Raw genomic sequence first — 27,826 nt, 5'->3', positions numbered from 1 at the left:
CACTCATGTGGGGAAAATGAGCAGCGCCTCTTTTTCTCTGGAGTCATATGACAGGACATCCGCCACCATCATGTGCTGCGTTCAAATGCCCCTCAGAAAGCCCCCTTCCCTCTGAGAATTACAATTTGAAATACAACTGCTCAAACAGCAGTCAAATATTTCCCTTTATACGCCTCCACATTTATTTGAAAGCAATAGCAACCAGTTATTTTGTGGATTAAGATTGTAAATACAAAAGAAAAGCTTTTAAAATAGGAAAGAAAAACAGGAATATCAATATTTCCGACAGCACTTAAAAGCACCATCCGACACACTTCAGTCAGCCAGACGGTGAAACCACTGAAGGAATCCAAAAGTTACCAAGTTCACATACCGTAAAGAAGGAGGAGTAACGAGCTCGTTTTTTTTTAAAAACAAGGAGGGTTAACTGTAAGTATTGACTCCCAAATAAACACCTCTCTCCCTGTCCTCTCTCAACATAGTAGTTTGTTTGTGTTTGTGGCGCGAGGTAGTTGACTAGAAAGCGGAACTAGCTAACTAGCTAGTAGCACATTGGCTAGTTTAACGAGTTGGATCCTGTCCTGTTTACGATCCTTACGACCCTGCTGCAACCTTTCCGACAATGTAAGACAACTTTAATCTGCTTTTAACAAACTATTCGACACTGTTCGACAGTTTCAACTCTTTTATTAAGTTTAAAAGTGTTATTCTGGGGGAGTATACAGCCACAACGTTGGCAACTTGGGTGTGGGGCTTTGAAGAAAAAAATCTGTTTCCTTCCTTCGTCACCTGTTGATCAAGTGACCCTCGTTGTATAGTCAGCACTTAACTTTATTCCTCTGCTTTTGAGATAACCAAAGTCAGGTGTGCTGCCCTATTTAATTTCCACGACGGAAATGATTAACATGTCGTATTTTCTCCTACTTCTTAAATTGTAATTGGCGAAAACCTTGTTTTTATACTGTTTAATCATGCTGTGAAATACATACATGATCATGGTTTAGGTTTAAGTCTGTACAGCATGATGTCATCGACCCTCCTTGCTGTTTGTTGTTATATAAGGTCAGCTTAAGTCACCTAGCCCAAAACAATTCAGACTTAACCAAAATAAAATGTGTTCTTATGATTGAGGACACAATGTAGGGTGAATTGTAGAAAATATCGCCTCTTATCTTTCATTATGAAGAAGGAGGATATGAACATAACATGATGGGGGATCAAGAACAGAAGTCAGTGTGTGTGTGTGTGTGTGTGTGTGTGTGCTGCAGTCAGAAGTGGAGGAACAGGTTTGGGTAGATGAACAAGAAATGTTTCCCTGGAGCACTTGGGGGGTTGGTGCTGTGAAGAAACTGCAACATGAATGGGTTTGTCCTTTAGGCTGTGAATACAAGTAGAGTGGTGTCACGGGCTTGTGTTGTTATCGAGTGCGAGGTGTAAAAAAGAAATATAGGGCTTGTGTGATGATTGGCTCAAATAAAAAAGAATCTATTATCTAGTGTTTGTCTTGGGTGTAACCTTCTCATCACTGTCATAAGGATGAATCAATATCCAGCTAAACTGAGGTCCATTTTACTGGCACACGTAATTGATCTTTTAGTGTTGACACGTTCATCTGCCTGTGTTGTGGCTTGGTCTTTCTAAAGTGTGCGATATGTGTTAATGAGTCCTCCGTCAGTTGTAAACTCGTGGTATCTTGCCAAGTCCCAATAATCAGGTTAGAAAAAGCAGTCAAGCCTGTGTGAACCAAATGCCCCGACGAAGAGGTGAAATGCAGAGTCAACAACATGAAATCCTCTGCGCTGTCTGCCAAGTACACTGTCCCTGTTCCCTGTCTTTTTTTATCGCAGGATGTTTGGTTTGCTGCAGGTTTGAAAGGGAAATTGAAGTTCAGGGGTTATTTGAAAAAAAAAGAAAATGCCACTTGAAAAGAGGATAAAGCTGTTTCCTGAATGGTATCTTTTGAAAACAAAAAAAAGATGGCGCTTTGTGTTTATGGCTACCCGGCTCTGTCCTCCTTCGCCTTTTTAAAGTGCAGAGTTTCTGCATCACAGAAAACAAGCTCACGGCGGCGTGGCTTACGAAGATCTCGATCTTATGTTACCTTGTGCACCAAAGGCTGTCTGAGGCTTGCCGTCACACCGCTCATGTCAGTGCACCCTGTGACGCTGGGCGGCATGAAAGGTCACTTGATGCAGAAAATAAAAGATATTGTTGGGATTTGTGTCTGCTAAGACGTTCTGCGGAGTAGCCTCGCTCGTGTTGTGATCAGAACGTATGTCCAAATGGATTACGCAACCCAGTGAAACCACACCTATTACTCATGTTCTACGGCTTCTGCCTGTCGGTGTATGAGAAGCCAGCGTTTACAACGTGGAAAGTACTGTGGTGGTGACTCTTTGCTACGTCTCTTATGTCGTCCTGCCTTCCTCTAACTGTAACACAAGGCGGCCTTTTAATTCTGATCCCCTCCTCTTTTCTATGCTTTGTCTCTGCATAAAAAAAGCACCAGAAAATGTTGAATTTCACAACCAGTGGCCAACCACGATCACCACTTCCTGCTGCTGGTTTACAATGAGAGCCTCTCAGTGACACTTCCTGACATCATGCCCACCCTGCTGGGCATATTTTGCAAACTCATGAAATCTGAATTTTGTCCTAGTTGGCTGTGGGAGTTCCCGTTCAGTAGTTTAACTGAATTATCTGTTTCTTTTGAAATGAAGCTTTGTTTGTTTTTGTGAACCATTAACTGACACGAAGAACGTCGTCAATGAGGAGTTAAACTTTTATTTATATATTACACATAACAGCATTATATTTGCCAACCTTCTACCGTGCTTTCAGCCTATACATAAGTAGTGTTTCCACTGTTAGACAATCATTTATTGTGGTTGCATTAACAATCTTTTTTTATATGATAAATTATCCCAAAATCTTATTGTTTAAATTATATGTATTATTATTATTATTATTATTATTATTATTATTATTATGGCATGAGAAACCTGCAGATACAATCATCCGTCTATATTGCTCGTTGTTTAGGCCATAAACGCTAATATTGTCATTTTAGCTCTTTAAAGACAACTTATTCTAAAAGGTCTACACTTTTGACACTGCATATACAAGAGTAACATGCTTTCTTTACACAGGTTTGGTTTATTTATTTAGCTTATCATTTCATCACTCTGTTATTTTTATGACTTTAAGTCAAGTATTGGTTTTGTGGTCACCTTTCTGGTCGGTTTTTATACTTTTAATTCTGATTTCACAGCCTCCTCATCTCTGTTCTCTTATTGTGATCAACCGTTCTGCTGCTATTCACACTGCAGCTCAACTTTACACCAACAAGGAGCTGCTGAAGGCTCACAAGAACCAGAGTTTTGCTTCATAATTGAAAACGCTGTTTGTTCCTTTTTATCAGCAGGCCGTCTGTATGTGTTCAGACTCCCAACACTCCTCCAGGGGCATTAAAAGAGCCCGCTTTGTTTAGGTTTTGCATCTTCTTCCCTTTCCATGTGACATGACGAACGCATTAATGTTCTCACGCAGCAGATGTTTGGTCCTTAAATGTGTTTTCCATATTTATGATTTCACTCTGAAAATATATTCTCCAGCAGTGAGCACCAAGAGGTTCTTGGCATAATAATGTGCTGCAGCATTAAAGCATTAAAACACTGACCCCGATGTACATTACGTAGATTAGAAAGAACCAGAAAAAGTCTTAATTCAGCAGAAGTCTTGGTCACATTTAAATAACTGAACTTGTAGGAATATTAATTGTATTTGGAATCAATATGCTGCTTTATTCCCCCTCACTTCAGTTCCCCTCCTGGAGAGTATTTTGCTTTGTCTTTCGTACTAGCCTGCAGTAAAGTAAGGTCTCAGATCTGTTTTAGTCACAGAGCTTCATGATAATCGATGCCCTCTGATGTGACCACATTTTTTAAAAATTTGCTTTTCTTCCAGGCCGCAGAAGATCGAGCTCGGCGCCACAGGGGGAGCCTCCAAACAGAAAAGCAGCAACATGGATGACATGACTGTGGAGCAGATGGCCGTTAAGGCCAACCAAGTGACTGACGAGGTACTGAGACACACACACACACACACACACACACACACACACACACACACACACACACACACACACACACACACACACACACACACACACACAATGTACACACACAGCTCTTCCTCTCATTGTCTGTTTCTGAGTATGAAACTTCCTTAAAGTAATTTTCTGTCCAAAATGTGCCAACCTTTTGACTGACACCGTTTAACTATGTGACACTGAAAAGGAAGATTTAGGTTCATTATCGCTTTCATTCAAGCAACTATACAAAACGAATACACATATACTAATTATCCACAAACCAGCAACCTCTGATGTAAAACTGCAGTTGTTCAAAATGAACGTAAACAAAAGCTGCTGGAGCTGAGAATGCAAAGTCTTAAAGGAATGATTTGACATTTTGCTTTCTCGTGAAGAGTTAGATGGGAGATTCATGTCTTTAGGCCAAATAAGCAGCTATAGTCAGCAGGCGGCTATCTTAGCTTAGCATACAAACTGGAAACTTTCTGAAGGTCTGTGGTCTGTCTCAAAAATCCACCTATCAGCATCTCCTAAAGCTCACTAATTAACACACGGACGGGAGTACGAACTTCTCGTTTAATGTCAAAAGTGATCGAACGCATGTTCAGTTTCTTCGTGTAATTTGTTTCATCAGTAGAGTGAAAAACAACACAGGTACTCCTGGGTTTAAATATACAGTAGCACTGAAAGAGCAGAGGGGGGGGGGGGGGTAATTATATTCATTGTGTTCACAGTTGATTATTAAGCTCAGCATTAATAGGACGCGTGTGAGGCTTTACGTCTAATTTAGCTGGATGGCTCCCTTTCCCCTCTGTGGCTTTGAGAGTTTGAATGTTGTCGGCTGTATCGAAGCGCTTTTATTATCAAGGAGATGATTGTTTCATAAGCACTCCGCGGCGCGATGGGATCAGCCATCTGATTCAGATGAACTCACTCTAGCTGGGCTTGTAGCTGTGCGCCTCAACTTCCTGTAATGATGACTGTACCCGTCTCTGTACGTTTTCTTCTTCTTCTTTCTTGACTTTTCTATCCTATTTGTGCTTTCTGACTTAACCTGCGGTTTTCTCTTTCTCTGTTTCCTCCTCTTTACTGCTGCCTGGTTGACTAAGCAGCTCGTAGAAGGGACAGAGCATGGGAGGCTCCTTCTGCTAATGCTTCCTCACACTTTGGCTTTAGGGTAACCGCTCGTACCTGAAACACTCAGAGCATGGTTGTCAATGTATCAGGGCAACGCTGGAATTTGTTATGATAAGGTTTGAGGAAGTCTTCACACAAGCTGTTTCCCATTGTCCAGTCGTTAAAATGGCTTCCACGCCCGTCGACATCGTGTCCAAGTTATTCCAATGTTTGTGTGCTACTTCCTCATCATCCTGATACATTGCAGCCAATTAGTACCTGTAGTGCATTTTATGTTTTGTTTTTTTGTGGATGAATAAGACTTGAATTGTGTGTTTTTATTTTTTTCAAACCTTACATGTAGCTTTGCTGGAGCCTTGCACGTACCTCGCCCAACTGTACTTCCATTTAAGCCATCCCAAAACGAATGATAAAAATACCACGCCACTGTCTGTATCTCAAAGATCTGTCACAGCACCCCAATCTGGAAAATTTGGCTACGGCAGCGATTTCGGGCTTAATTAGCCAAGTTCAAGGATTTTTTTTTTTTTTTGAGGAGGCACAACGTAACGTTTATCCACCCAAGTGATGCTCTGGCGAAGCCGACAGAAACGTGGCTGAGCTCAACACGTCCCTCGCGCCAATTCCATGTTTGTCTGTTTCTCAACTCGCTGATTAATGTATTCAGAGCAAACGTAACTGAGAGAGGATGAGGCATCGGCTCCCCCGCTCTCTCTTGTTAACAGTTAATTAGGGATGGTAACAATGGAGTCATGCCCTGAGTCACTTCCGGGCTTTGCTCCTTTTGGATGCTCTGCTCTCTGTACAGCTCTCGCTATTAATAGACACACAAAGGCCTGACTCACCTGAACTGACTGCATTCCAGTTCGTCGTCAACTTTTTTGTCTCTGTGTGTGTGTGCATGTGTGTTTTTGTCTGTCTTGCTGTAGATTGTTAACTTTTGTGCCAGCAGTACTCGTGCACAGTTAGAGTTTAGACCCATGTACACTGTAGCTGTGTCCCAAATCCATACGACGGATTCAAAGGAGATGTGTGGTGTGTTCACACGGGAGAAACGGCAAAATGATGAAACTAAAGCTTGTGTCAGAAAATGGTAAACTCGTTCAGTTTATTGTAACATTTGGTATAGAAGAGCAGAGGATACTCACAATTATAGAGGCGGGAACATAAGAATATTTTGCCTTTTTTTTTTTTTTTGTTCTTAAAAAATATAACTTAAATGATTAATTAATCAATTATCAGAATAGTTGACGATTAATTTACTGTCTGTCAGTTAATGGATAGAGTTTGAACTGGAGGAGCTGCTCACAGCCGTCCATTAAATGCCAGGAAATAATGAAAAATACAACAACAAAAAATCTCAAAGCACAGCTTGATTTATTTTGTTCAACCAATATCTTAGAAGACTAAAAAGAAACCAGCAAATATTATAATCAATATATAAACAGAAAAGCGTCAACAGTGTGGATATCACGGGATTCAACATACAATCCGTGTTTATTTCTCTAATCGTGAACAAATCGTATAAGCTCTATAAGCCGACCGTCAAAAATATGTACTTTAAGAAATAACTGATTATCAAAACTGTTGAAATGATGGAAAAGCAAAACGCATTCCCTTGTCCTCAACTGTGTATTATTATTATTATTATTATTATTATTATTATTATTATTATTATTATTATTATTATTATAGTTCTAGGATTGGAAACTGCTCTGGTCACTGAAATCAAATTACTGAATGTTTAATTAGATAATTCACCGTCGTGGTCTGATGAAATTCATTTAATTGTATCCATGATGGGGGATTGTGATGTTCCGTCTTCTGCTATAATGGTCCTCAAACTTTGAATTGCACCGAACAAAGCGGCCCGATGAATTCTTAACTAATCTCTCTGCTCGTGTGTGAGATGCATAAACGATAATCACGGTTAAAATCTAGTATTCTGTTATTAAAGAAAAGTTTGCAATAGGACGCCACGCTTTCTTTTGTGAGAAACGAGTAGATACCGTTTTGTGTCGTCGGTGTAATACACGCTATGTAACAAAACGTATGGTGAGTTTCCTCTACCTGAAACCAGTGACCTAAAGAAACAAAAACGGATGAATCTAGATGTTAATTTTTGGTTGTTTTTATTAATTTGACCTTTTTACTCACCAACACCTGCTTTTGTTCCTTCACAGTCACTGGAAAGCACACGCAGGATGCTGCAGATGGCAGAGGAGGTGAGAGTCTGACCGTTTGTATTGACACCAAAGCATCTTATTTACCAGATTCATGTCTGTTTATTACTGCCCATACCGGGAGGAAGATTAGGAACATTTTATTAATAGCATAGTCTTTTAGTGCTCTAAATTGAAAAGTTAATGTTCTCCTTTTTACAAGGAAGTATTAGGACCAGTGTTAATAATTAAATGTTCATGATTCTAGTATTTCGAGGAGTCATTTTCACACGTCATAGTATCATCATATGGAAAGTTTGTGTTTGTTATACTAGCCTCTCTGTTTTCTCAACAAAGCCAATATCCTACTAAATTCCTAAATGTATCAAACCCTGATGTTTTTCATTCTTTATAAAGCATAAATCTGTCTGTAGTCTTTGCGTTGGTTCTGAATCTCTGTTCCTCTTGTGTTTACAGAGCAAACAGACCGGCACCAACACCCTGGTGATGCTGGACGAGCAAGGAGGTGAGGAGATGTACACAAACAACACCGCTAGTAGTTTTGATGCAGATGTTCCCACTTTGTGTTGCTCTTTGTCGGTGGCAAAGAGTGAATGTTAATGGTTCAGTGCAAAAAGTCACCCATAGTCGCCCATTTTTGGGATGTTCTTCATGCTATCACACTTATTTTGCAAGTTTTTGTATCGGCCAAAATCAACCAGATGTCATTGTGCCACAATACAAATTGCATTATTCCAATAACGTTTGGATTAAGGCGTTTCTGTGTTTTAGTGTGCTTCAGTATTAGCCTGAATGGTCATGGAACTGATTTGTTATTGGTGGTCGTTTCTGTAACGTGCATCCCGAAATATTATTGTGTTCGGTAACCATTTGTCCCAATTTCTTTTTGGGACAAATGGAAATTACAGCCAATTGTTTATTGGCTGTAACTTTAATGCCTTCCCTGTTTTAGGATTGTTCATTTGTAATTATTTGATGTCTTTCCTGAATTATGTTATTTTTTTGTTATCCTGTTTTTGTTGCTGCAACGACCCAGTTATTGACCCAGTTTAGGATTCCACACAGTGATCATTAAAGGTGTGATGTGTAATGGGGGCAGTTTTTCCACCTCCTCCCCCAAAAAAACCTCTGTGAGCCGGTCAAAATAGAACTGCCGTGGTGTAATCTTTACGAGTGGTGTTGGCTTAAAGCTTACTCCGCTCAGTTTTAGCAGGAACCGGAGTAGCAAGAAGACCCGGTGGGTGGAGGAGGTTCGTTGATTTCAACTACACACCTGTCAAGTTTCATGACTCCAAGCCAACAACTCCCGGTGTATACAATGATGAAATGTTCCTAGATATACAGAAGAAGAATCTGAATTGGTGTGTGTGTGTGTGTTTGTGTGTTTCAGAGCAGCTGAGGCGTGTGGACGAGGGCATGGACCAGATCAACCAGGACATGAAACAGGCTGAGAAAAACCTGACTGACCTCTCCAAGTGCTGTGGCCTCTGTGTCTGCCCCTGTGACAGGTACACTGTGAACCACTGAAGCCTCCACATCACTGTTGTGTGTCATCATGCGTTACTCTGTGTTTGATAAAGTGCAACAGGTATGGGGCTGGTTCGTGAAGGAAATCCACAGTGATAAATAGTACCAATATAAGGAAGGGTTATAGAACAAGTTTGTGTTCATTTGCATATTTTACCTTTATGTCACGTAAAGTGGGAGGGGCTATTCCCGTTCATTTTCTCCATTGACTGTTGGAGCACTTCTACAACTTGGTTAGGCATGAAACTCTTCTGGTTGAATCATCAGAACAATAGTTCACCAACTGTGATACAAAATATCTGATTCTTAGACCAAAAATATAGTCAAAGTATCGTGTTGTTGGTTTGAAATTCTCTTTAACAGCTGTTGGAAGTTAAAGACGAAGGTGCTGATACAAACTAAATATGTAATCAGCAGCTTGAATTAATTCACTTTTGGATTCTGGGTAAATTTTTGAATGAATTCAGCAGCTATGATGTCGTGGTTTATTCCGAGCTGCAACAACAAAGAGTTTTGAATTCTCTACCGCTTCGATTTCCGCCGGGCCAAACAGAAATTGGTGGCTTTTCCATGAGCTTAAAGGATTGTTCCAATATCCAGGAGTCCTGTGTGTCTATGTTAAGAAACGTTGATGATGTCATTAAAAGAAAACATTGAAATGGGAGTACACAACCTCTCCCTCTTCACCAGGTTATCATTATGGGATGTAACGCTTCCATGACTCTGATCGGTCTGTGTGATATCACATGAACACACGATGAGTAGGACGAGGAGAGAGTGAAATACACATCGTCTTATCAAATTTGAATCTTATGCTGAAAAGAATTTGTCGCATTCCCAACTGCTTATGGATGAGTAGGGAAGTGACAGTTCTTATGCAGAGCATACTTTACCGTCTCCGTCAAACCAAATTGGTCTGCAGTGTCGGTGTGTGTGCAGAGTAAGATCATATCTGGTTCTAAACATGGAAAACAAATCTCCCCAAAATGCTTTCACTTTGGAGAAGAGGATTCTTTGATGAGTACCGTAAGATAAGGTAGGGAATCTTTGGAATTTGCTGTGTCAGTAGTAATAGCCGACTTGTAGCCTTATTAACCTTTTGTGGATGCTTTTTATTTTTTTTGAAGACCGTGTGGTTGTATATAAGTTCTTGTAGTTGTTATTTACACCTCCGGATTTCCTGGTTTGTATTGACTTTCCGCTTTTCCTCCAGGGTGTCGTCGATCGAGCACGACTCAAAATACAAGCGTACCTGGGGTGTGAGAGGAGCCGACGGAGAAGCCGACTCGAACGGCCCAAAAGTAGTCTCGAGGCAGCCCTCGGGTGTTCGCAACGGCCAGGCCGGCCAGGTGAACACCTCGGCGCCCTCCGGCCCCTACATCAAGAGGTATGATAACACTATCAGAAGCGTGTTGTTCTTATTTAAATTGCATATAGTTTTCAATTGACGTAGTGAGACGCATCTGACGGAGCCTCACTTAACATCTGCAGGATAACCAACGACGCTCGTGAGGATGAGATGGAGGAGAATCTGGATGCAGTGGGCAGCATCATTGGCAACCTGAAAACGATGGCTCAGGACATGGGCAACGAGATAGACCAGCAGAACAAACACATCGACAGCATCACTGATAAGGTAGCAGTCTGATGTTTTTGACATTCTAATTGTTTCGGCTTGTATATATCAAGGTTGATGGCCAAATCAAAGGGATTCTGTGGAGTTTTTCACCAATTGTAGCACTATGGAGCAGTGATTTCACACAGCAACGATGCACAAACCTCATGGTTTCAGGCTGTTCCACTGATGGACAGTTGATAGACAGTAACGCGGAAGGTAGAAGTCTGCTAGTTTGCAAACATGGATGTAAACAAATGCAGGATTTAGAATAGTATTTTAAATCTGCTTTGCAAAAGGAGGGAAGAAAAAAATCAACCGAACATATAAGAGCCAGCTGCCGACCAAACAACTGCTCGTTTAACTAGACTTTACTATATTCATCTTTTTATTCTCATAAAATAGTATTATGTTGATTAACAAGTTGCGATTCGCTATTTGTGTACATTTTACGACCCCTCGCCTCCACTTCAAATGAAGCGAGCACGATGATGAAGAAACGTGCGTATCCGTCCCTCTGTATCAGTCCTTACAGTTCACCTTCAATAAATAAATAATAAATAAAGTTATATGTGAGGAATAGGTTGGTTTCATATATGAAGAGCTATTTACAGACTGTTGAGACAAAATGCACTTGAACCCTAATTCTCTGTTACAATAATTCACGACATGTTTACGAGCAGGCGGGCAAACTCACCAACTCTCTCTTTTCTTTTCTTTGCGTTTGCAAGTTAAAGGTGCCCTGTGGATGTTACATTCAGTGTGTGAATCTATTTAATAAAGCATTTGCAAAGCTAATTTACTCTTTCGTTGACATCCATCTTTACTAGGCAGCAGTCTTCTTACCCACTCAAAAGAAAACCTGCACATTAGCACAGTTCATGAACTCCACAGGGAACTTTAAATGTGTTTCTCTTCTGCATTTCAAGTCGGTGAATTGCGAGGTGAAAAGTCCACGAAATGCATATTCACCCTTTTTAATGAACTTCTTTTCTTTCTTTCTTTCAGGCGGAAATGAACAGGCATCGTATTGAAGAAGCCAACCAGCGAGCCAACAAGCTCCTCAAGTAGACAACGAACCCTTCTTCTGCCAGTTCTATCCATCAACCTTGAGCCTCTGTCGCACCACCTATACACACACACACACACACACACACACACACACACACACACACACACACACACACACACACACACACACACACACACACACTGCATACTTGTGCACATGCAGCTTTCACATAAAAAAAAAAATAAAGAAATTCAGTCAGGAAGAATCTCTTTGCCAGCGCCGTGCTCGCCTTATACTGCACTAAGATGTAAATAAAATACGCAAACATTCTATATTTTACAAATTGGCCACCATCTTTGACACGTGCATTCATAGTCATGCTGGACTTTGAGAAGCAGGAAGGGCATCAGAAACTGCACCGAAGAGGAAGGGACTGCCTGCCTGTCACTGCTGGTCGATACCATATATGTATCATATCTCAACATTCAGAGGAAGGGAAGTAGCACCGGTCAGCTGCTTGTCTTTCCTATTGTTTCTTTGTTTTGCCTTTTTGTCTGACGACATGGATACATGCCTAGCTGACTTTTAGTTGGCATTAATTAACGTATCCCCTCCTGCCGGTCCTATTGTGATACAGCTACGTCGAGTTTAATCATAAAACTTTGAAAAAAATGCGTCTTATTCAAATCCTTATTGATTCAACGTGTAATTAGGTTTATCGTATCGTGTGTATTTTGAGATTATGTGCTTATTTAATTATTTGTTATGAAGCAGAAATGACTTGTGAATAAAGTGCTCATGTCATTTATGCCATTTCAGATGTAAACGCGATTTCATAAGATATGAAATGTTGTGCTTTGGAGCGAGTCGTGGCAGATCCTTTAATGCTACAACTCAAAGCACAGACCCCTGAATGATAGCAATTCAATATTATTTAAAAAAAAAATGTTCTCACTGAGAAGTCAAGGTTGTTGTAACTATTGCAAGAAAATGGTGAGACGCTGAGCTGGTGTTAGAAATTTAATATATACGAGTTATCACGTGTCCTTCAAATGTGAAGGCGGGTCAGTAAGCACCACGAGGAACATTATCATCGTTAAGCATCGAGGATGTCTCATAGCGCTGGATATGTGAAACATAACAGTAGATTTGTCATAAATGGATCAATTCCTGTACTTCATATTTAGTGTCTCTTGTGATTTATCAGTCCGTGTTGATGAAACATATCGTAGCTGTTTATATTAATTGCCCATAGTCATTCTTTTAATCTAAATTCTGTCTTCTGTCTTCGTCATCTCCGGGTTAATAGAGATTTATGGCACCCGGCAGGAAATTTAACAGCCGATGCAGGGTTCCTAGTAAGTCCGGTAATATGTGGAAAATGAATTTCCTCTAGTTTGATAATTGCAACAGTCTGTAAAAGTATGAAAACAAATGTTCAGTTCTGAAACGCATCGTTTAATCCGCCATCGTTTCTCATGCGCAATAGGTCGTTGTCATTATGAAAATAACTTAAAAGGTTACAAATTTAAGAAATTAGTCTGGAAAAATATAACTTTAGAAATGGGAGACTGTGCAGGAACCCTGCCGATGCCTTCCGGGTGATCCATGGTTGTGTTGTAACAGCCGTTTGTATCGCAAACTGCTGTAAAATCTGGCTACAAGAGGAGCAGAGCTGCAGTAAAATGATCATATCTAGTGATGGAAAGCATCATTTGTTTTGCCGAAGCCGTAGCCAGGCGGAGGAATTACTGCTGGCAGCAAGATGCTCCAGCGTACGCGTAAATGAATGATGTCAAAGAGGTAAATGTTGAAGCGGAATATGTCCTGGCGGGCTCCATTTAGGCCTCACTGTGGAAATTTGGCTTATAATAAAGCAATACAGACTGCTGGAAATATCTCTTGTATGCATCTTCTGGCTTATTTGTTTTGAAGAAAAGTGATAATTTGTATCCTCCGCTGCAGCCATACACCTATTGAGTTTGTAAAGATTGAAATGATGTTATTCAGGGCTTTGTATTGCTACGAGTCATCATCCGCCGCCTGTTACTTGTCAGCTGAGATGTAATTAGTCGAGCCAGAGGCCGACTCGCTGTCTTCAGGCCGTTTATTCATTGTTTCACAAACAGCCACTGGAATGTAAATCCAACCCTTTTGTCGATTTTCATGACGTTCATATGCAGCTCGTATCGTCTGAGATTAGCTTGGTTAGCAGTTGACTGTTTAACAAAGTGCCTGTTGTTTAACACCTGCCTCTGTTAAATTGTTTTTATTCAATAAATCTATTCTGAAATGAATGTTCTTGGACATTTTCAATGCATTAACAGTTAGAATGAAACGGTACAACTGTGGACATGAGTTTGATATTAAGGAAAGAGATTAAAATGACAACAAATAAACCCAAACTGTATAGAGTCAGAAGTTTATTTTAAAGTTTATTCTCTCAAAATGTATTTGATATTTCCTGTGAACATCATTTTTTTTTGTGGATATTTTACACAGCTAGAGAGTACAAAATGCAGATTAAAAACCACTGAACAGAAGAAGCAGGAAGGAAGGAGTGGAGGAATAAACAAAGTGGAGGTGACGGAGTAGGAAGTGTCGGAATCTGAGTTACTGTAGATAGTGACCAATAAAAACAAGACAGAATAAAGGTAATGCAAGTTTCCCAAACCATTCAAAGGTGCTTTTATAACATGTGATTACTGGTACAGGAAGCACAGAAGTGATGTTCTTCTGGCCTTCTGTACGCAGGAAAAACATCTATTTGTTGTTTTAGACGGCCACAAGAAGGTTATAGATGTAAGAACATTATTTTTCCTTTTCTATATGTAAATAATCTAGACAGAGATCATCATGATGCTACCATATTTCCTCTTGAGCTGAACAGTCTCCATCTTTCTACACCTAACTTCCATCATTCCTATGAGGTCACTAGAGTTGGATCGTGGTTCAGGGACGGAGCCCACAGTACAAGGCAAGGCGGCAAGTGGGTGAGTGACTGTGACAAGTTAACGTCAATAAATGCAGTTCCACGTACTCTATACTCCCTGTATATCGACTCAAATGTCTTATTCTATAATGGCTTTATTGTGGAACGGTACCAAATTCTCACTTCCTCCTTTACATTCATATTAAAGACACATTCCCTCAGCTCCGTACTGCTACTGTATGATCCTCGCCTTAGATAAAGAGCATGCCTGGTCCTGCTGTGTGGTTCGGAAAAGCAGTCAAGATTCATCCGACACCACGGATTGTCCTTGACTTGGTCCGGGCTCTTTTTCTGCTTTTACAAGAACGCCTGGTTTAATTTCTAGTTGCCTCTAATTTACCACTCAGCTTTTGTGGTCCATGAAATGTAGTTTGTGATATCCGAGGGGTGTTTCATGAAGCAAGATTACCAGTTAAATCAAACTGTTCTCACCTTCCAGACTAGCCTGGTTTTTGTCAGGTTATTTTAGCTTCACCTCAGGCTAAACCCCAGTGTTTTGTACACTAGTACGTGTTAAATTTAACACTTTTTGCATACTTAAAGTTTGAACTCTTATATTTTTCAGTCACAATTCCAGCTAACGTGTTCATTTTAAATGCACTGCAACTAATACGAAGGCAAAAAAACAACTTCGACCCATGACTGTACTCATGGTTTGCAGCTTCTTCACCATCTGTTTTCTCTTTAAATGTCACTTAAATAAGTTTTGAGGCCGGCAGCCAATCTGACGGCATTTCACCAGATGGAGGCTGTTATTTAACTCGTCCAAACCAAGTAGCATTATCCAACTACTGCCATAAATAACCTGGCTGGAGTCTTATTGCATATTTAAAAGTTGTTAACGGCATGTTGCGTGCATCTTTAAATGTCAACTTGCCTCTTTACGTTAACGTGTTGCACTTATTATACAAAAGAAAGCTCACATTACATTACACTGCAGCTAACTTGAGTCCGAGTCCGGCAGTGGTTTTTGTTAATTTGAATGTCGTCAGTGCTTCGTGTCTCGGGTCTGTGTTTCAAAGTAAACCAGACTTGACTTTAGGAAACCGATTAATCCTGGTTCAGTTCATTTCAAGTCAGGCTTTCCACAATAAGAGCTGTTTTTATTACGAAACACCCCTCAGATATCTGCTAACAGAATACAATTTATAATGTGTGTCCCTACAAGCCAACGTTGAAGACAAATAAGGCGGGTCAAGTGTGGTCTTGACTGAGGGTTCAAGAATATCACAATAGCACCATATCAAACTAACGTAAAACATACTTCATGCAGCTGTAGATATATATATATATATATATATATACTGTTTGTGTATATATGTTAATGAATAGATATGAAATTCAGGGTTCAATACACAAGTGTTGAATATATTTAAAGTTCACAGAAATAACTACCGCCACAGTTCAGTTGAGAATACGACCGTACTAGATCAATAATCACAACTGGTGTCTCTTGACTGATCATACTTCATCGGTGACCATTTTAAAAATCTCAACAGTCGAACCCTTCACAGTGCATAGAGCATTTAGTTTGCATGCCTGCAATTACACTTGGTGTGTGTGTGTGTGTGTGTGTGCACTGTACTACGGTTTTGCTCTTCAAGTCTTTACACCGCATTTACAAAGCAAACAGCACAGTATTACAGTTCACAACCATTGTATAAGGCAGATTAATAAAAGTACTCTCTTGGTACTCTCGTGTCACCCCATGTCCATTACAGGCCTTCATATTGTACATGGCTATATCAAAAGCATGCCATACGAAAGCAAACCAAACGCAGCAAAAGAAAAAGTTTTACAAACATTCTTTGGTTGAGTGTGAAAGGAGCATTCCTGTGCTTTTAATTTGAATTGCTTTGAATTTGGCATTTGTTAAAAACAACACAAAGAAAAAAGAAAAAGTGGACCTTTGCTATGAAACACTGGCTTAAATACAGGCAAACGAGTGATGGCTACAATAAATGTATTTTTACTCTTGCTAAATAATATAAAAAAATCTAGTGATTAAAAAGCTGTCGTTGACTGATTGTACACCGATACTACGTTCTCTTTCCAGGTTGCCAAGGCCCCCCCCCCCCCCCCCCCCCCCCCCCCCCCCCCCCCCCCCCCCCCCCCTCCATCCCATCCCATCCCATATCCCCTTTTGATGGCCTTTCCATCTCTTTTTACTTCTTTTTGGCAAAGCGACTGAACTTCTTTTCCTTGTCTTTCTTGGCAGAACTGGGCTCCGGGAGTGCAGTTGAGGAGGAGGAGGGAGGAGGAGGAGGAGGAGGCAGGCTGTGGGCTTTGGCCCCTGAGGGCCCCGACGCCTCCTCCGCTGCCAGGGGCTGAACGGCCTTCTCCATGGCCTGGCTCCAACGCTGGAGCTCCTCCTGAAATGAAAACACACACACCACGGAGGATTAGAAAGGGAAGTCCACCTCCAGACACACAGTGTGTGTTTTTGGCTCTTGCTCTATTTGAGTGAATTATAAAGTGGTTCAAGCATTTAGCAATGAAACTTTAAATAAGGTGTTTGTGAGGCTGAATCAGAGGAGGACTGGTGATAAAGACCTTATCATGAATCATTTCATCTTAAAACGTAACGCTCCCTGTAGGGTAGTCTTACTAACTTGATGGAGAAACAGAGAAACCTGATTAATGTCACCTACATTAATCAGGTTTACAGGTTACTTTAAAAGTAACTAAAAAAGTAAAGTAACTAAAAAAGTAACTTTAAAAGTAAAGTAACTAAAAAAGTAACTAAAAAAGTAAAGTAACTAAAAAAGTAACTTTAAAAGTAAAGTAACTTTAAAAGTAACTAAAAAAGTAAAGTAACTAAAAAAGTAACTAAAAAAGTAAAGTAACTTTAAAAGTAACTAAAAAAGTAAAGTAACTAAAAAAGTAACTTTAAAAGTAAAGTAACTAAAAAAGTAACTAAAAAAGTAAAGTAACTAAAAAAGTAACTTTAAAAGTAAAGTAACTTTAAAAGTAACTAAAAAAGTAAAGTAACTAAAAAAGTAACTAAAAAAGTAAAGTAACTTTAAAAGTAACTAAAAAAGTAAAGTAACTAAAAAAGTAACTAAAAAAGTAAAGTAACTAAAAAAGTAACTTTAAAAGTAAAGTAACTTTAAAAGTAACTAAAAAAGTAAAGTAACTAAAAAAGTAACTTTAAAAGTAAAGTAACTAAAAAAGTAACTAAAAAGTAAAGTAACTAAAAAAGTAACTTTAAAAGTAAAGTAACTAAAAAAGTAACTAAAAAGTAAAGTAACTAAAAAAGTAACTTTAAAAGTAAAGTAACTAAAAAAGTAACTTTAAACGTAAAGTAACTTTAAAAGTGACTAAAAAAGGAAAGTAACTAAAAAAGTAACTTTTAAAGTAAAGTAACTAAAAAAGCAACTTTAAAAATAAAGTAACTTAAGTAAAGTTATGACTTTTCGACATGGTACACTGACTTTTTCATGACTTTTTTCGACATCCTATACTATGCTGTTTATAACTCCGCAGCAACTCCCTTCATCAACATCGATTGTCTTCCTTCAGGATGGAGTCCAATCGCCAAAGACGTTGCACTATTCACATTTGTACAATGTGTAATAAATTATTGTGAAATTCTAATGAAGTCTCTCCTGATTGAATGACTTTTTTGACTGTTTTTCGACTTTAACCCCAGTAGAACAAACTGAAAAAACACAATTGGGTTTCATCATTAAATTCTTTTCTTTACTGCATTTGCACATAATTCACTGAACACACGGAAGTCCAGAAGCATCCAATACATAAACTGACCGATGAAAACAAGGTAAAAACAATACGTCTGTAATAAAATACTCTTGGCTACATAATCCATTCCAAATTACTTAGACATGTGTAGCCATGTCAATCTGAAACAGCTTTTAAAATATAATATACACATATGTATGTACTGCAACACCCTGTGGCTACTGCTTTACAGTACATAAGGTCAAAGATTATATAAATACAAAGTCCAGAACATTCAGTCTCATGTGACTTGTGGAAAGCTTTTTTGTTTATCTCTCGATGGTTAAAAGCTCACCTCGTCTTTGCACTGGAACAAATATTCACTGCCGTCTCCAAGGCTGAGAGAGGGAAAGGAAAGTGAAGTTAGGATGTAGTGTGTGGAGGAGTGCAAACAGAAAAAAAAGAGTAACATGAAGACTAAACTGTTTTCCACAAAACTCATTTTTCAGAAAGCTATGCAGCAAAGCTCTAACTCTTGTTCGTGAAATGTAAACACTGGCAGCAGGTCTAGGTCTATCTAACTAGCAGATTCTAGCAACTATTAGCAAAGTGAGGCTTAGCTTAGGTTGACTGGAAACAGGGAAATGGCTATTCTGGCTCTGACCAAAGGTAAGAAATATGATTAATTGATGCTATATCTCATCTGTTTATAAAAACCATAAAATAACAGGTTGTGGTTTTACAGAGGGTTATTTGCAGGACATAATCCCCCATAAAACCACACTTGATCTTCTCATCTTACTCTTGGCAAGAACGTGAATGAGCGTATTTCCCAAAATGTTGAACTATTCCTTTTAATTAGCGAGACAACCATGAAAACCTGAAGATGGATCAGAATTCTCACCGTAGTTTGGAGACGTGCTTCTTCTTCTTGTAGTTGGTGAGGATCTCCCAGGTGGCGTTACTGAGGGACAAAGGGTCCTCGCCGTGATACGTCACCCCGTGGCCAAAGCTCTTGGCGTCCTTGTAAGCCGACAGCTGACCGGGCTTCAGCACACAGTACAAGTTGTTCCAGGACCTGAGAGGAAGAGGAAGGGTGAGACACGAAGGGGCTTTGATATTGATCACTTCAGGAGGCTAATTTACGGCGATAATGAAAAAATTAATTGAATTGAATTCCAATTAAGAGAGCCACAAACAACATCACCACTCCATTAAGACTTAATTCAGTTAATTAATGAGTTGGATTAGTAATGAGCTCACTACTCTGTAACAACTGTAAATAGATGAACCCGGTCGGGTTAAACAAAACTTTTTGGGTAGCTTGGGCGTTAACAAATTTACTCAAGAAGCTGGAATTTTTGTATTAAAACACAGATCATCTAAAATCAGGTGACTAAAAAAGATGGCAACACGTCATCTTTTTTTTAACTTGAGAAGTAGTTGGTAACATTTGCTGGTTTTGCTGATGTTTGTGTAAAAAAAAATACTTCAAGTTCTCTAGCGTATGTTAAATATAACTTAAGTTTGTGCTGCTATATTGCGAGTTATTTGTAACACAAATCACATAGAGGCCTTCTTCAGTATAATATTGCTATACAGTTGTAGATTTCTCGCTGTTTTTTCAACTTAACATTCAAGGCAGCCATTGGTTTGCTGTCATTTCTTTACAATATGAGCGAGAAAACTCTTGAAACTTGCTCGAGTTGTTAAATCCATCACAAAGAAAATGACCTCAGCTTTTATTTTTGTTTGTTTGTTTTTTGCGACGCGATTTTGCTCTTTAGATGCATATTGGTTTGAGTGTAATATGTGGCGTAATTTAAATAATAATGAAAAGATGAATGCAGACTAGATGTTTACTGTGATATGGTAAGTATGGTATGTTTTCAAGTGTGCTAATAGATTTTTCTATTCTACAGAACTGGATGTCTGGAATGGTCAGTGATGCACAAACAGCACTGTGATCCTTTTCTTTATTATCTACCTATTTGAAACCTTCTTTCCTGAACCTTCCACGTCATGTTTGCGGCCCAGCGTGCCCTCCTGCAGCACAGTCTGGGCTCCGAGGGTCTCAATGGGCATGGTGGCAGCCCTCTCTGGTTCTTTCGGGGCCACCACTGACACAGAGGGCTCCAGCTCCAGAGAACCACTCTCTCTCACTTCGGACACTATGGCCACAGTGGAGTCACCGGCTGTCTCCTCCAGCAGACCTGAACTGGGCTCGACTGCTCCGGAACCAGACTGGAAGAGAAACAAAATAGAGACAGAAATAGAATGAGACAGTAGATCATTGATGAATCAACCTGCACGTTGGATTGGATTGGAGAGCAGAGTGTACCGCGGATCTATACATCCATGACTATCTTCAGAAGTGCTTAAAGAGGTTCTCAACAGAGTCAAATGTAGTTTGTTTGAGAGTCAGTAAAGGAGCTCGTTTAAATGCAGGAGTTAGTAAGAAAATAGCAGACAGAGGTTGATTTTCTTTTCTTTTTTTTTTAAACTTCAGCATGCTTAAACAGAGTTACTCACTAGTGTCTGTTCCTCAATAGTGCAGAGCTGCGAAGATTCTTCTACAAAACCTGTGTCTTCTCTCCTGGAAGAAAGAGGACAGCATGGGGTCTGCATGAGACACTTTGAAGAGCAGCGGGTGAAGAACAATGTTTATTCTAGAGCGGGAGAGACTGTGTGCTTGGAAGCAAGTTTAAAGGATAAGGTTCTTTGTCTTTGTCTGAACAGTGTATAGTGTGTGTATATATATATATATAGACATACTATACTATGATGTTTTTTAAAACTTTGTTTGACATACTATACTATGACTTTTGAGTTTTTTCATCATGCTATTTTATGACATTTGAGTTTTTTCGACATACTATAGAATGTCAAAGAAAGTCTGAAAAAAAATCATAGTGTATGTCGAAATAATTCACAGCTTAGTTTGTAAGAAAAATCAATAAAAAGTTGCTGTATAGTTCGTTGCAAAAAGTGATACAAAATAAAAAAATCTTTTTTATTTTATAATCATAGTATATTATGTCCTAAAAAAAGATCTAAAAAGCACTAGTATAGCATGTCAAAACATGTCACAGTAGAGTATGTTGCAAAAATGTATAAAACGTCATAATATAGAATGTGAAGGATGTCATAGTATGTAGAAAAAAGCCATGAATATGCCCTAGTATAGTATGTTGAATCATTTATTAATAAACCACAGTATACTATGTTGAAAAAAGTCAGAAAAGCCATAGTATAGCATGAAAAAGTCATAGTTTAGTATGTTGAAAAATTAGATGGAAAGGTTTTTTTTTGTGCACCTTTCCTGTGTGGCCCTCAATCACATATGGCTCCGTTCATTGGCGCTCAGTTATCAACACTTTGAGAGACCCTGATGTACATAATAGGTATGCCTGCATGTATGTGGGAGTGTGGGCGTACCTGCTGTCCTGATCTGAGCGTTGCTCTTCTTTAAGGAACTGCTCCATCTCCTGTTGCTGATTCCTCAGCTCCAACAGCTCCAGCTGCAACACAGTAAAACTGCAATCAATAACTTGACACGTTACTGCGAGTTGTGGTCTAAGCCTGCAGGTAAGATTTCTTCTCATTCGACCACAATGCATATATATATATTTTTCAGCAGCTATAATGACTCATGTTTTTGTCCAAACCGTAGTGAGGCGCTCCAGTGCAGAGAAGCGCTCCTCCCAAGTGGCGGTGGATTTCTCAAAGGCCTCGTGCCTCTTGAGGAGTTTCTCGACCTCGTCCACCGTGTGGCCCAGGTCTCTACTGGACACGTAGGGCTCCTGAGCGATCAGCCAGGCCTCCGCCACCGAGGCGTCCCGCGCAAACTGACACACCTCCAGCACTGGAAGCAACAAAGACAGTGGGGTCATCATGACTGGAACCTTCTTCTTCAGAAATAGTTCTGCTGGGTATTATTTTGACTGTAGAATGCGAAGATATTTTTAAAAGTGTGAATGTTTTTACAACATTTTAACATTTTGTGGAAAGTCAGGACATCTTTACAAAGTTAAGACATTTTTTTGAAAGTGGCAGCTTTTTTAAAAAAGTTTTTAGAAACTGAGGTCATTTTGGAAAGTGACAACATGTCAAGACGTGAAGAACATTGTAGAAAGTCAGGACATTTTCTGAAATATTACAATAAGCTTTCAATGTGGTTGTCTATCTCGTAAAACAGACATTAAACTTGAAAATAAAATTCCAAAGTTTAGTTGAAGGAATCACCCGATGTTTGAGAAAACACCATTTCTAACTGTGCAGAAACACTATAGTAGACTGTCTTTGTTCTTGTCTTGTGCTTATTGGAGTCAAAAGCCGTGGTGCTCTTTCATGTGCAAAGGTCGGTAAATGTATGAGCTTTCACATTAGTTAGTCATTTAGCAGTTTAGTATAGATTTGTGAAAGGAACAATACATGTACAGGTTTTGCCTTTCGGTTGGAGGTTAGTGTGGTTTTACTCACAGAGTCTGAGCCAGTCCCATCTGTCGTCCCACTTGAACATCATCTCCTTCCTTTTCTCCATCAGCTGTACCAGCTTCTCTTTGATCTGACACAAGCAGTTATACAGTCGCAGTTACATATCAGCATTATTAACTCAGCCCCAAGACTGGTTATCATCCTCTAAGAATTTGTATTGTGGAGCAATTAACCGCACGTTAAATTCAGGCCGGGGTCAATTGCTCATTTAAATTATTTGGGCTTTTCCATTTCTAATTAGTGTTTGCTTTATAGTCTCCCTGATGAGTGGAAGATGAGTGGAATTTTTTCTTTCGTGGCAATCCAATTGGTTCCATTGTGCCAGACAAGAACAATCGCTCCCAGAAAAGTAATTAAATCTAATGAAAGCAGCAATTTGAGGCCCAGCTGAGGATGAAAAGAAGCCGTCTTTGCTACTGAAGCCTTACCTCAGCAGAGTCTCGGTGCTTGCGTGTCAGCAGGGCCTTGCCGAGGTCTAGGCAGTCATTGAAATTTGCTCCCCTGGCCTCGATCTCTGAGCGGATCCCCTGGTGGTACTTCTGCAGGAGCTCCACGGATGAGACATCCCTAATGCAGAGAAGGGAAGGATATAAAGCGATAACAGGCAATGTGTGAAGCTCATCTACCTCTGTTGGTTGGGACTGGAACTGCAACAGTAATGACCAGGACAGTGTCCTTTAGTCAAATAAATTGTGTAGTTGTAATTCATACATTCTACTGGTAAGATAGACCGTTTCATAAAGAGATAATATACTCGTGCTCTTCAGAAAAAAAGAGGAAACCGCCTTTTAAGCTGAGATTTACTGAATGGATGTCTAATTAAACGGTGAAGTCCTTGTCCGAGTTGTGCTCACCTGGGTTTTTCCTGCGTCTCTATCTGCTGGATGATGCTCTCCATCCAGGCCATCAGGTCCCGCACCATTGTGAAAAAGCGGAACTTCTCCGCCGTGTCCACCAGTTGCGCCCTGCGGCCGTCGCAGGCGTCGAGCAGGCCCTTCCAGGCTTCCACCACCTCTCGTTCTTTGACCTGGATGGCGTCCGCTTGTCCCCCCGCATATTGGGCATGAAGCCGTGAAGCGGTCTCCTGGAACTGTTGAACCTTGTGGAAGGAGAACCAAGAGTCAAATCATTAAAGTAATTCATAAAAACTAAAGTCTACCTCCATTCAAAACTGTGTTTTGCATTGTGTTACTTTACGTGGATGTTTGACCTCCACTCTGCAGAGTGATGTGTTTGTACTTTTGATCCAATATGCAAACTACATGAGTGGTAATCAAAGATATTTAAAGGAAAGCGCTAACGGAAACAGCAGAGCACAAACAGTGGGTACCGTTTGTTAACAATAATGAAATGAAATAATATTAAACCCAGGGTTTATAAAAAAGAATATTGATTACAGCAGCTTTTTTACTGTTATAATCTCATTTATTTTCTTTGTTTGTATTGTTATTGCTTTGACTGTTTCTGATTTAACCATGTAAAGTGCCTTTTAAAGTGCTTTACAAAATAAATATATTATTATTAATTTATTTTAAAATGTATCAATAGGTTTTTCCTCCCAAAGCAATGGGATTAAGAGGCTGAAACAAATTTAGAAATCCCCCCCACAGGACCACCGTTAATTGCTCCTTACCCTTTGAGAAAACTGTTCACAGTTGCCCAAATATTGCAGCACTCTCTCCTCCCTCTAGAAATGAATCATCAAAGTTTGCCTCTGGGCCGCTGCCTGCTGTGTTCCCTCAGTATAAAAGGGCGGATCCCCTGTGTTGTACCTGTTTGCCTAGAGCGGTGATGTCTCGCTCAAAGGCGGCGTGCATTCTGTGGAAGGACTCGGCTTTGCTGAAGTCCTCGCCCACATCATCGGGCAGCTCTTTCTGCTTTTCGTGGATCTGAGCGACTAGCTCCTTCCCATCGTCAAAGTACCTTTAGAAAAAAAGGGTTCAGTCTCAGTGTGTATTATCATCACATATATAATCCTACGTACTATAATCAATGTCAAGTTGTAATGTTCAAATTGACAGTGCTAATGTAACCAGATGTTTTCTGGTTTGATGCTGTTAGTTCCTCCAGATATCGACGTCATTCTCACTCGTTACGTTGCGTTACAGGACTACACATGAGATCTTAACGGCATCAATCCAGATAACAGGCTGTCTTTCGGCTCATCGGTCTGGTACGTCGATACTGTTTTTCTTACTTGAGCAGCTCGTAAGAAGTAGTGAGGAGCTGCGCGCGAGTGTCGATGAGCTCCAGCAGATCAGCCCAGCTCTCATTGATGGTGTCTTTCCACTCTGCCATGGTGGCCGCCTCGGGGTGGCCGGCTTCGATCAGCTCGTCTATCGTCTCGTTGACCAGGTCCACTCGCTCCTGACCCACCATCCCCGTCTCCCGCGCAAACTCTCGGAACTTGTCCCTCAGAAGCTGAGGAGACAAGACAGATGTGTTTAAAATAATAACAGGTAACAATAGTAACAATATTTCGTATTGAAGTTCGAATTGCATTTAGCTTTTAAGCTGTACAGGCTTCACTTTACACCGAAAAGAAGCATAGAAGCAGGATATCATTTTTAAAGTAGGAAAACTATCCTTTTCTCTTGTTGTTCATGAGACGTTTCAATCATTTGCTACTTAGTTATGATTTTTCAGTTACCTTTAATGGAGATATTCTAGTCAGTGAGCATAACTGGCTTTTCTAAAACATGCAGTCACATGTAGCTAAATGCATATTTGAGCATCTCTACTATATCAATCAATCAGACGTTATTAGTATAGCACCTATCATACAGGTTGGTGCAAGTCAAAAGTTATTTTTCCTATAAGGTATGATCGCATGTGCATGATACCGTGACGTGGTCCAGGTCCTGGCCCATCTCCTGAGAGGAGGCCACCATGTCCCTCTCTGCGATCCAGTGCTCCAGGTACTCCACCTCTCGGCTCAGCAGGAAGTGGTGGTAGGTGTGGTCCAGCTTCTTCCTGCGGTCCTCCGCCAGCTCCTTCAGCCCCGCGTACTGCTTATCCACCTGGCTCTGTCGCCTGATGATTTCCTCACTGCGCACAAAAGTTAAAGTGAGAAGACGGAAGGAAATGAGATGCAGGGAGGATGGAGAAAATGAGAAAATAACAAAGAGATTGGATTTGGGTTTACTCTAGATGAGGTGTGTGATTAGGAAACAGGAATTATCACACTATACATGCTTGTCTCTCTTTATCACCCTAAACCACACAAATGACTGAGACAACATGAGTAAATTAAGTTCCTGAGATGTAATTCTTTTCTGTGTTTGCAGCAAATTATCCAATCACAAACCCATCAGGATGGTCTTCAGCAAACATTTTTTGGGCACGGTCAGCCAGCCTCTGAATGGGGTCAGCATAGTCATCCACGGCTTGCTTAAGAACCATGTGGTGCTTCAGCATCAGCATGGCGCTCTGCTCGTCCTGGAGAGGAGGAAGAAGAGGTGGAGGAGGCAGAATAAAGGAGGAGGCAGAAGCAAAACAGCAATTCAATGATGTGAGAAAGAGAGACTGCACATTAAAGCAAAACAAAATACTCCAAATAAGTTCTCAATAGAGGGTGCTACTTATAAACTTAATTGGAGAAAACCCTAACCGTGTAATCATGTTAATGCATTCAGTGCCATTTGCTATTTGCGCGACATGATTGTTTTTGATTGAGATAATAAGATCTGTTTTCAGACATCTGCGGCTTCATCCCCTGATTAATCAGCCTGCTTCCTTGTCTGTAACGCACAGCAGTTCCTCTGCTCCTCACCTTGGCCTTTTCATCCGCGATCATGTAAAGCTCCTGCTCCCCGATCCAGGCTTCGGCCTCATCCGCGTCGTTGTAGTAATGCTGGGCCGAGCTGGAGCCGCTCAGCCTCTCCCGGCGCTTGGCCATCTCGTCCTGCAGCCGGGCCCACGCCTCCTCCAGCTCCCTCAGCTGGTCCGTGATTCGCTCTGCCTCCGGTCTGCCCTCTGCGCTGGCGGCCGCCGCCATCCTCCTTCCTCGCTCCAGCACCTCGTCAACGCGAGGCTGGTGGCCCTCAATCTCCCTCTGCAACGTCTGATGTACAGAAGAGGAGACAGTGAGTGCAAAACCTCGCGCTAGAGATGATGGTCAAATGATGGTGTCCAAGGGACTCTGCCCATGCTTTTATAAAAGACGTTCACACATCAATCATGCATACTTTTGTGATATTTAAAGAAACAAAAACAAACAAACTAAGTATATTCGAGGATATGTTGTTTTCTTTGCTTTTACAGTATAAGTAGTTATATTATCTGGACTGGCAGTTGAAAACTTACTGCATAGTATACCACAATCGACAGACGAATAATTAACAATAGTTTGACAATTGATACATTATTTCAATCACTTTTAAAGTAAAAATAGTAATAAAAAATGTCTTTTTTTTGACATACATAATTGTAAACTGAATCTCTTTGGGCTTTGACTGCTGGTGGGACAAAATGAGCAATTTGAAGAAGTCACAGCAAGCTCCAGGACAGTGAGAGGGGCATTTCTCACTATTTTCTGACATTTTATAGACCCGAATCACAACAATTGATCAAGAAAATAATGTAATAAAGTAAAAATGTACAGGTAGCAATTTATAGCAAAGCAACCCACAACCCTTTTTTCCTCCAGACAAACGCCTCACCTGGTTCTTCTTCAGCAGCATTTGCACAGTTTGAAGATCGTGGCCGTGCTCCTGTGACATTGCCAGGGGCATCCTCTCCTCAATCCAGAGCTGAGAGAGAGAGAGAGGAGGAGAAAAAGAGGATTATGAATGAATGAAAAGAGAAAAAAGTAGAGACTGCTTTATGTTGAGAAACAGATTTAAAGATCTCAGATGCACACGGAATATAAAAAAAATGTTAAGACTGCCTTTCTTATACTGAATTTTATACAGTTTTTCTCAAACAACAAAAATCCTTCTTTAAGCTGTCTCTAAGTGGATTCATGCAGAGAAACCAATAAGGGATTACAGCTTTTTACCCAGATTCACCTGCAGAGTCAATTTCATGCAGAGAGCTGATGGTCTTACTGTCTTGCATACTAAGTGCATATACTATAATTGAAAACTTC

The 27,826-nt window shown here is 40.2% G+C and overlaps 2 protein-coding genes across 3 annotated transcripts in view; one reads left to right on the top strand and one right to left on the bottom strand.

The window, feature by feature from the left end:
- The first annotated feature begins 312 nt into the window (after nt 1-312).
- Nucleotides 313-13,852, top strand: snap23.1 (synaptosome associated protein 23.1). Of its 2 annotated transcripts, none has more exons than XM_079174612.1 (8): nt 313-429; nt 3,967-4,081; nt 7,414-7,455; nt 7,870-7,918; nt 8,804-8,921; nt 10,154-10,327; nt 10,432-10,576; nt 11,564-13,852. In XM_079174612.1, exons 2-8 carry the CDS (start codon nt 4,025-4,027, stop codon nt 11,624-11,626), a joined length of 648 nt encoding a protein of 215 aa, XP_079030738.1. In that variant the 5' UTR covers nt 313-429; nt 3,967-4,024; the 3' UTR covers nt 11,627-13,852. The 2 variants fall into 2 exon arrangements, with proteins under 2 accessions (XP_079030738.1, XP_079030737.1); XM_079174611.1 differs by lacking the exon at nt 313-429 and adding an exon at nt 470-624.
- Nucleotides 13,853-16,713: 2,861 nt separating this feature from the next.
- sptb (spectrin, beta, erythrocytic) overlaps nt 16,714-27,826 on the bottom strand; it is a 40,759-nt gene continuing 29,646 nt past the window's right edge. Inside the window, exons 22-37 of the mRNA XM_079174614.1 lie at nt 27,399-27,488; nt 26,510-26,800; nt 26,045-26,175; nt 25,581-25,785; nt 24,935-25,158; nt 24,510-24,660; nt 23,592-23,836; nt 23,166-23,304; nt 22,723-22,807; nt 21,909-22,105; nt 21,679-21,761; nt 20,773-20,836; nt 20,228-20,484; nt 19,145-19,318; nt 18,596-18,638; nt 16,714-16,931 (exon numbers count right to left, since the gene is read on the bottom strand). Coding sequence (XP_079030740.1) covers nt 16,725-16,931; nt 18,596-18,638; nt 19,145-19,318; nt 20,228-20,484; nt 20,773-20,836; nt 21,679-21,761; nt 21,909-22,105; nt 22,723-22,807; nt 23,166-23,304; nt 23,592-23,836; nt 24,510-24,660; nt 24,935-25,158; nt 25,581-25,785; nt 26,045-26,175; nt 26,510-26,800; nt 27,399-27,488 — 2,586 coding nt within the window. The 3' untranslated portion in view covers nt 16,714-16,724. The remainder of the gene's footprint in view (nt 16,932-18,595; nt 18,639-19,144; nt 19,319-20,227; nt 20,485-20,772; nt 20,837-21,678; nt 21,762-21,908; nt 22,106-22,722; nt 22,808-23,165; nt 23,305-23,591; nt 23,837-24,509; nt 24,661-24,934; nt 25,159-25,580; nt 25,786-26,044; nt 26,176-26,509; nt 26,801-27,398; nt 27,489-27,826) is intronic.

Source organism: Pholis gunnellus, assembly GCF_910591455.1.
Source record: "Pholis gunnellus genome assembly, chromosome: 15".
Lineage (NCBI taxonomy): Eukaryota > Metazoa > Chordata > Actinopteri > Perciformes > Pholidae > Pholis > Pholis gunnellus.
The sequence above is the reverse complement of the archived record's forward strand: the minus strand, read 5'-3'. Positions and strand labels throughout refer to the sequence as shown.

Bases quoted from the DNA above. Each gene is read 5' to 3' on its own strand.
- snap23.1 (XM_079174611.1), top strand. The intron at 7,919-8,803 runs GTGAGGAGATGT...TGTGTGTTTCAG, and splicing joins GATGCTGGACGAGCAAGGAG to AGCAGCTGAGGCGTGTGGAC. The intron at 10,328-10,431 runs GTATGATAACAC...TAACATCTGCAG, and splicing joins TCCGGCCCCTACATCAAGAG to GATAACCAACGACGCTCGTG.